Raw genomic sequence first — 8,611 nt, 5'->3', positions numbered from 1 at the left:
GCAGATGAGATATCCCTCCTGTAATGTTCAGAGGAAATCATCCTGCAAAGCACAGCTCTTAATAAGAACCGGAATTAAAATTTCCTTAAATAAATAGAAGGAAAGAGTCCATGAGGGAGAGCAGCCAACAGGAACAGGGAGTCGTGCTTGGGTCAGCCTCCGTCATCCATCACCTCGCAGATCTCCCAGGCAGATCGCACCGAGGGCGGGCCAGCTTAGGTCAGGACCAGCAGCTTCTCATCGCTGTTCCTATCGACGCCATCTGCAAATGGAAAGAGCTGCTGCGTCCCTGGGACCCAGCACCAGCGCTGCCACATGGCCCAGCAGGCACCGTACAAGAGCAGCACGGGGGGTCCTCAGGACCGGGTTCCTTCATCAGCTGTGGTCAAATGGCAACCGGCTCACGGGAATTTGTCTGTCTGCATAACTGGGAGATGGAAGAAGGTGAGAAAGGAAGGGTCTGACTGACTGGTGCAACTGTTTGTTCCCCTCTCCAGGAGCCAAAACATCTGAGTCAAATTTCATCACTGACTGCTCAGCTGGAGGGACTCTGCTTTCTAGTCATCCCCCAGGGGACAGCAACGGTTCCTGTCCTGAGGGAGGTCAGGTCTCCGGGCTGGAATTTGGCCCAGGGCTGTGCTCCCTGCAAGCAGAGATCATGCAGCTCTGAAGGACATGTGGAGGGGCTGTGACAACCTCTAAGGACAGATAACAGATTACTTACATCCGCAAACACTTATCCTTCCCTCCACTCGCTACCCTCTGTCCATCCGGGCTCCAATCTGTTGCATACACCTAGTAGAAGGGAAAGACCCCGTTATTTCTGCTGGGAGGAGGAGCCGTTCCTGCCTCTCTCAAACGCCTCAGCTAGACCAGACACCTCACCTCGTCCGCATGGCCAGGAAGATCAATGGTCAGTTTCTTCATCTTGGCATCCCAGACCTTCAGCGTGCTGTCACTGCTCCCGCTCACCAGCAAGCGGCTGTCGGCTGACCAGGCGATCTGATACACAGCTGAGACGTGCCCTCTCAGCGATGTCAGGTACCTGGCATGGAGGAGGCACAAAGAAGCTGTTAGAGGAGCAGGCAGCTGGGCTCGTTCCAAACCCATCCTTGCCCAGCCTACGTGTTTCTTCTCCACCTGTGAGCACGCAAGCACAGCCACGGGGTGCCCAGCACACCCCAAGCCAGCACACACAAGGCAGTCAGACGCTATACAGAGTCCAGAGGTGGTTCAGTCTGTCTAAAATCCCTCCCAGGTGGGCTCAGAACCTTCTAGAGGACAGCTCTTCATCTCAAATCCTCTGCCAAGAAGCCCTTATCCAGCAGGCAACACTACAGCCTTACTATACAGATGTGTCCTTCCTCTGAGCAGCCTGGATTTGGAAGGACCATTAAAATTACTGACATGAAACCCAAGCTCATCAGTATGAAGGCAGAACAAGGAAAGGACTGCTGCCTCTGAGAGCTCACCAATACCCCAGCAGAAGGTTAAAAGCTGCACTATAGGAGCATCCAAACACCAACAGCACCACTTGTAACTACAAGAATCTGTGTCGTCCTGAACAAGCTGTTCTCTGGCACAGGAACCATTTAAACTGGGTCAGTCTACAGTGTGCAACACACACATCTTCAGGAGATCAGCTGAGTGGAACATCCCATCCCACAGCAGCTGCGCCTGCCCTGGAGAACCGACCCTGCAGCAGGCACCATGTGCCACATGGGTGCCAGGCAGTGCTGTGGCTGGGTGACAGTGGGCTTGCACACACCTGCCCAAGCACAGACCCTGTAACACAAGAAGAGCAGGACAAGGGACTTCCCAAGGGCAGAGGGAGACAGAGGCAGCAGAATTACTCTGCATGGGTTCAGGCCACGGAGATGCTGAACACAACAGGGAGTGGCTGGCAACAACTTTGGGGCCCATCTCTGTGTAACCTGTGCATTACACGCAGACCCCCATACGAGCACCTCTGAAACAGAGCAAACCAACTCACTTTCCTGTCCTACCATCCCAGAGCTTTATGGACTTGTCAAAGGAAGCACTAGCTATTATCCGGGAGTCTGGTGAGAAGAGGACTTGGTTAATCAATGCCTGGTGGCCTGTCATTCTCTCCAGCGGCTTCTTGTCTTCTGCCGGTCTCCAAAGAAACAGCGTGAAATCATCTGACCCTGAGACGAGCCTTTCGGGTTCCTGGCCCTGAGAAAGGGATGAAAGAGCCCAAGTCTTGTACAAGCCAGGTGCGGAGAGCTTGGAAGCACGCCAATATTGGGGTCAACAGCAACCGTGCACCTTTACTGCTTCCACCAGTAACAGTGTTAGAAATGACAGCAGGGACATAAGGGACTTACCCGGACTTGGTCATACCTCTGCTGTGCCTTGTCCTTCAGTTCTGCCACTGAAAGAGGGAAAGGGAGAGGGGAAGAGAGAGATTTGCAATCCTCAGGTGAAAGAAAACTCTATAACCCTGTGATGCTAATTCCAATCCCGGCTCCGTGGGTCAAGCAGATGCATTTGTGACCTCTCAGCCACTTTCTCTTTGCCAAGAATGATACTGGGAACAGAAGTCCTTGAAAACAGAGTGGCCTTCCCATCCCCCAGACTACTTGACCCTGTGGACGGGCAAGGAAGACCATGGCTGCCAGCACAACCGACACCAGCACGGGACCTGCTCCCAGCTCTCAAGATTTCTTTGCCTGGTGGCAGCATTAAGAAGAGACACCAGGTCTCCTCGCTATCCTCCCCACCGCCTCCCTCAGCCTACAACACGGGTGCTGCACTTACAGGAGCCGCTTACATCCTGTGGGTTGACGGTGGCCTCAGCAGGTTCAAAGGCACCGGTGCGGAGAACGTAGTCAGTGCTAAGGGCCATGGTGTTCACCCAGTGAGCATGGCCCTGCAAGGTGCGGCAGAGGACCCCCTGGAAACAAAACCACCCACTTAGAGAGGGATGGGCAGGACAGAGCCAGACTGCGCAGGACCCACCAGACCCACTGGGCTGAGAGGACCAACCCTCAACTTCCCAAACCCTCTCGCTCAAGCTGCAGGCAGGACTGTAGCCAGGCTTAGCAGGGAAGAAATGACACTGTTGAGCTTCAGGAACCAGCTTTCTGCAGGGCCTTACAAGGAACCCACCAGCACAGGTTGCTGCAGGGATGTTTCCAGCTTTTAGCCCCACTTTACAATTTTAGGAGCGAAAACACTGCACAACACCCACCCCTTCCAAATGGTGCCAAGCAGCAGGCTCTGACAGGTCAAGGGGATACAGCACCTACTCTGCACCTCCGTTTTCCAGGGCACGAGCTGTGCTGGGAAGAGCAGGCAAAGCTACCACACAGCGTGACCAGCCCCCTTCGCCAGCAGCCCCAGGGCTGCCTGCCTCACTTACGTCCTGGCTCCTCCAGACTTTGATGGTCCTGTCCTGGGAGGAGGAGTAGAGCAAGCCATCGCCCCCCCACTTCACACACGTCACGGACTGCGTGTGGCTCGTGAGGATTTTGTCACACCTGCCCATCAGCGTGTCCCAGATGCGGATGCTGCCATCCTTGGAGGCACTTGCCAGGTAGCGGCACTCTGGGTTTCTGGGCAAAAGAAGACCAAATCCATTTGCACAGCGCACACAGCTCCTCCACCAAGCTCTCCCCCAGTCAGGCCCAGAGGATTCAAGGGTCCAGAAGTCAGTAACAGACAGCTTTCTCTTTTGGCTTGAGATCAGAGAGAGGTCAGGCAGGGGCAGAGTGCTGACCTGCAGCGAACAAGATCCCACAAGGCGGGGAGAGGCAGACAGATGCTTCCCTCCAAACTGACTCCTGGGCTGCACGCTGGAGGCATCAATCCAGGGCAAACCTGGCACCCAAGCCCTTGGCAATGACCTTGTTTTCACAGGAGGCAGCTTTAACCCGCTGGCTAACGAGGGGACCACAAACTGGCACCTTCCCTGGGCACAGGCTGGGGAGGGCCCTGGGCAGGGGGATCAGCCTGCCTCACGCAGGCAGAGCAGGCTGGCAGCAACGCGAACGCGTCAAATGCTCCCCTGCGTATGCCACGCTTGGCCTCTGGCAGGAAACGTGCAGGCCTGCGGACACAGAGTGCCGCTGTGCTGGCAGGACTGAAAGCAGCGACATCCATCCACATGGCTCAGGGAGGCAAATTTAACACATCTGGAAGCAGCTGGCCACAACCCCGCAAGGACAGGGGTTGTCCTTTGTACAGGGGCAGGGGCTGACCTTTGTACCTCATCTTTATCACTCAACATGGTTTTAAAGTCAAAAGAAAGCAGTCCCTGGCACTAGCAGCAGGGAGGAAGAGCACGGGCCCCGCCTGTTGCACAGGAACTCAGCGGGGAGCACAGCTGGCTGGAGACAGAAGTGGAGCCCTGGCAGCATCGTCTCCCTCCTCTCCGTTTCCTCATCCTCCTTTATAATCAGTTTTTGCTAATCCAGTTAATTGTTTGCAAATAGCTGGAGTTTCCTACTGGCAAATTCAATTTGCAGGGCTCTGCTCTGAAGGGACCCTGTTCCTTTTTATTTTTTTATTTCTATGTCTTGCATTACTGGCCATAACTGTCCCTCTCCAACCATCTTTCCTAGACAGAGCTTTAGTTGATCAAAGGGATAAATAAGGGGACTGCACAGTTAATCAGCCCTCACGATAAATAAACCGGAGGATAGAGGCAACCGGGATGCAGGAGAGCAGGAAGGGAGTGCTCTGCAGAGCCTGAGCTCAGGCACCACGCAGGCAGGCTTTCCTGCTCCCAGCCCAGCATGCCGGGGAGGAGCATACCAAATGTTTGTCCAGCACCGTGAAAACATTGTTTTTCACAGGCAAGTATCTCTTTTATACAGAGGAAAAGAGAGGAACAGGCTGGCAGTGAGCTCCCCAGCACCCTTATGGGGACTGTGAGCAGCGGCTGGGACTCCTGGCTCCGAGCTAGACGCATTCTGGCCCGCTCTGGGGGGCCGCCCTCCTGCACGCTCCCCCTCTGCGCACCGCAATAGGAGAAAGGCAAACAGGAGCGGTGCCCTTCAGGTCAGGCTGCTCTTTTCCATATGAGTGAAGGGGAAGGGCTGGGCTGGCCCCTCACTTACATGTGGAGCGGTTCCCAGCACAGACATGTGATCCATTTGGAGTGGCCGGTGAGCACCCGGCCGATCTGATTGCCGGTGGCTGGGTCCCAGAGAAATATCTGTCCAAGAGAGGAAGCAAGAGGGTCGCGTCAGGCCACACACATCATGTGAATCTCAGGGACATTTGGGCTCCGTTTAGAAAGGATAGGCGTCCTTGGGGTTGCATTTCCATTGGCAGAGGCAGGGAGCAGAAAGGGAGGGGGGGCAGGAGGGCTGGATGCCTTTCCAGATCCCTGCAGCAATCAGCTGACATCTCAAAGAATGAGACCTGATCGCCCTCCTCTCTGCCTAAAACGCTGCTGCCACAAAAATATCTGCGGCAACTCAAAACCGATCCGGGTCGCCAAAAAGCCAGCCTGAGCCTTTGACGTTCTATGCCAGAGAGTTGGCGAATGCTTGCAGAGCGCAATGAGAGCCAGAGCACGCTAAATGCTACTTATTATCAGATTCTGTGGGTGGGACACATGCTGGTTTTCTCTTGTTTTTTCTCTCCCTACATAAATGTTCATCCAAAGAGCCAAGGGATTAGTCATCTCATACTGAAGAACCTGGGAAGAACAGGGAAACAGAGGACAAGCGGCTCCCTAGGTTAGATTAAAGCCAGAACAGCACCAAACCAGGGCAGAACCACCCGGGCCTGGCCCGTTTCCTTGGGGCTGGGATCACGGCAGCCTGATGGAGCGGCCGCTCAGAAACCAAGAGCGGGACAGCAGCGCTCGGCAGCTCCGCAGCCGCTCTCGGTGCTCCCAAACCATTCGACGGTCAGAGCAAGCGTCTGCCCCTCCGCAGCTCAGCAAGGTGCTGACTCACTTTTAATTGTGCACGAGCGCTCCTGCTTCCCCAGGCATTTCTGTACGCACCTTACGCGTGCAACATTTGGCCCCACAGCCGGGGCAGGGCCTCCTTCACATTCCTGTAAGAGGGAATTTGGCTGCGTCTGAGCAGGAGCGCTGCGAAACAGGCTGCCACTGCACGTCTGGGTCATGCAAACAGCAGCCCTGGCTTAGCGATACCCTTTCTCGCTCCAGACACCTCCCTCGTGATGGAGCCATCTGCCAAGGACCGCGTCCAAAGCCTGGACTCTTTCCTGCGCTGAGGGAAAAGCGCCTGCTGCAAGACAGCAGGGCTCAGCAGCAAGAGGTCTGCAAAGGCTACGAAGCCAGAGCGCTGCCGGGCAGAGTTCAGAGATGCTACTCGCTACTCCTGCGATGCATCCATATGCAAAGCTCCTCTGGGGAGCCAAAGTCCTGCTCAGAACAAGTGGATACACCCTCCACACCCCAGACAAAAACAAGTCTTTGCCCCTATTCCTCCACAGTCCCTTAACCAGGTTTCATTTCAGTTCAGAACAGGGCGGCAAAGGGTCTCCACGCTCGCACAGACCCCCCGGCGTGGCTGTCGGGACACGCGGCCCCGCGCCGAGGGAGCGGGGAGCCAATGCGTACCTGGCTGTTCTTGCAGCCCGAGGCCAGCTTCTTGCCGTCGGGCGACCAGGCGATGCTGAGCACCCAGTGCCGGTGACCTGGCAGAGAGAGCATGAGCGGGCGTGAGTGGAGAACGGTGACTGTCCGCAGCGTCCTGCCATGCGGCCGCCCCAAGGTGGGCCTGGAGGTGGGGGGAACCCCCCATGTTCCTCCCACCCAGACCCTCGTCCTCTGCTTTGTTAGTGAAAGCAAGTTGGTCCTTCCCCAAGCCCCAGCCCCAGCCTGCACGGCTCAGGCAGAGCCCAATCTCCGCCCTGTTTGTCCCCCCAAGTGGTCAGGGGGTCCCTGAGGGCGGGGGGTCAGGACCTGCCCTCCTGGGACACCCCCACACCCACCTTTGGCAGTGAACTGCGGCGTCTCCGTGCTGAGGTCCCAGAAGCGGACGGTGGTGTCTCCGGAGCCGCTCGCCAGGTACCTGGGAGAGGAGGAAGAGCCCGGCTCAGCGTGGTGCCCTCAGCAGGGAGGGGTAGCAGCCGACCCCCCACCCACAGCCAGACCCTCGTACTTTCCCGTGGGGCTGAAGGCCACGGAGATGACGGCCTCGGTGTGTCCCTCCAGGGAGCTGGTGCAGCGGGTCACTGCCCGCACCCTGAACACCGCCTGCGGCTGGTAGATGATGTCCAGAACCTTCTCCGTCTCCACCGTCTGCCCCGCCAGGGTCTTCTCCAGTGACGCCACGATCTCGGCATCATGGACAAAGAAGGCCAGAGGCACCGGCTCATCCTGGGGGAGAAAAGGCAGGAGGGGCATCGAGGGGCGGCCCCAGGAGGTGTTGGTGATACCCCAAAGAAAACAGAATTTTCTTCTAAGTAATAACAATGAACCACATGAGCTTGGCAAAACAGAATTTGACAGCCAGAGAAGGGAGCTAAGAGATAGGGAAAGCGTTTGTTTTACGACTATACCCTTGAGGAGAGCTGAGAGACTGGTAGAAGGCAACATCTCACTTCAGAAGATGCTGAAGATGGGGTGACAAAGTGTATAATCAAGGAGAACAACTAATTGGGATGTTGATAAGAACTAAAACAAAGTGCCCATTGGGGGAACTACCCTCGTTATAACACTAAAAATCACGCCCACAGGTCAGGAACCCCCCACTCAAATCAGCCCCTCACTCTCCAAGCGTGCCTTTAAGTTGAAATGAGAAAGGAATTAACCGAGGGGTGGGAATATTAGCTGTGACCGACACATTTAACGGTATAAATGCCTTGTAGTTCCTTGGCGGGGGATGCTGCCTTTGGGGAGTTACCACCCAGCACCCCTCTTTATACAAAAATAAAATTAATAGAACACCTCCGCTCTGGGTGTAGGTTGGCGTTGTGCACCCCGGGCTTTCCGGGATAACACCGGGGGAGCTCGGGGGGGGGCTCACCTTCTGCAGGAGGGCGTTGCAGACCAGCTGCAGCTTGTCCGGGGTGATGGTGACCGGGACGTCGAAAGGGGAGCCCAGGGACTCCCCCGCCTCATCGCGGAACTGGATCAGCAGCCGCTGCACGTCCCCGTCCGGCGCCATGCCCTGCGGGACAGCGGGCTCAGCGCGGGGGGCCCCCCGGGAGCGGGGCGGGGTCCCGCCGGGGTGGGGGTCCCGGACGGCCCCGCAGAGCCCCAGCCCAGCCAGCGACACCCGCGTGGGGAAACCAGCGGGGCTCAGGAGCCCCCGGAGCGCCCCCACACCCGCCACCCCTCCGGCACCTACGCGCCCCGCCAGCGCCGCCATCCGCCCCCGGCCCCGCTCACCGCCGCCATGTGCCCGCGCGCCCCACGTGGGCCGGAAGCAGCTCGGCCGGGGCGGGAGGCGCCGCGCTGCTGCCCCCTGGCGGCCGGCGGTGGGAGCCGCACCGCGGGGCCGCGGGTTCGAGGCCGCGCCGCGCCCGTTCCGCGGCGTTTTCCGCGCCGGCCACGCAGGTGTATTTATAGCTTTTCTAAAATAAAAAGTAACAAAAGCAGGAAAAATTACCCCAAACATCCCATTCCAATAAAAAACGAAGCGAAGCCGCAGCCTGC

The 8,611-nt window shown here is 57.2% G+C and overlaps 1 protein-coding gene across 6 annotated transcripts; it reads right to left on the bottom strand.

Moving 5' to 3' along the window:
* NLE1 (notchless homolog 1) lies at positions 1-8,588 on the bottom strand. Of its 6 annotated transcripts, none has more exons than XR_012663588.1 (14): positions 8,345-8,444; positions 7,980-8,123; positions 7,113-7,330; positions 6,943-7,022; positions 6,569-6,645; positions 5,085-5,182; positions 3,386-3,578; positions 2,782-2,917; positions 2,349-2,395; positions 1,994-2,196; positions 886-1,045; positions 725-795; positions 533-643; positions 1-262 (listed from the first exon to the last, which is right to left on the bottom strand). XR_012663588.1 is itself a non-coding variant. In XM_075112891.1 (14 exons), the coding sequence occupies exons 1-13, from the start codon at positions 8,351-8,353 to the stop codon at positions 536-538; spliced, it is 1,494 nt and encodes a 497-aa protein (XP_074968992.1). In that variant the 5' UTR covers positions 8,354-8,444; the 3' UTR covers positions 1-262; positions 533-535. The 6 variants fall into 6 exon arrangements, 5 of the variants coding, with proteins under 5 accessions (XP_074968992.1, XP_074968991.1, XP_074968993.1 ...); XM_075112891.1 differs by having other exon boundaries at positions 533-593; XM_075112890.1 differs by lacking the exon at positions 8,345-8,444 and adding an exon at positions 8,565-8,588 and having other exon boundaries at positions 1-593.
* Between the last annotated feature and the right edge of the window lie 23 nt (positions 8,589-8,611).

This window comes from Phalacrocorax aristotelis, chromosome 18, assembly GCF_949628215.1.
Source record: "Phalacrocorax aristotelis chromosome 18, bGulAri2.1, whole genome shotgun sequence".
NCBI lineage: Eukaryota > Metazoa > Chordata > Aves > Suliformes > Phalacrocoracidae > Phalacrocorax > Phalacrocorax aristotelis.
Note: the sequence above shows the minus strand (reverse complement) of the source record. Positions and strands in the feature narration are given on the sequence as shown.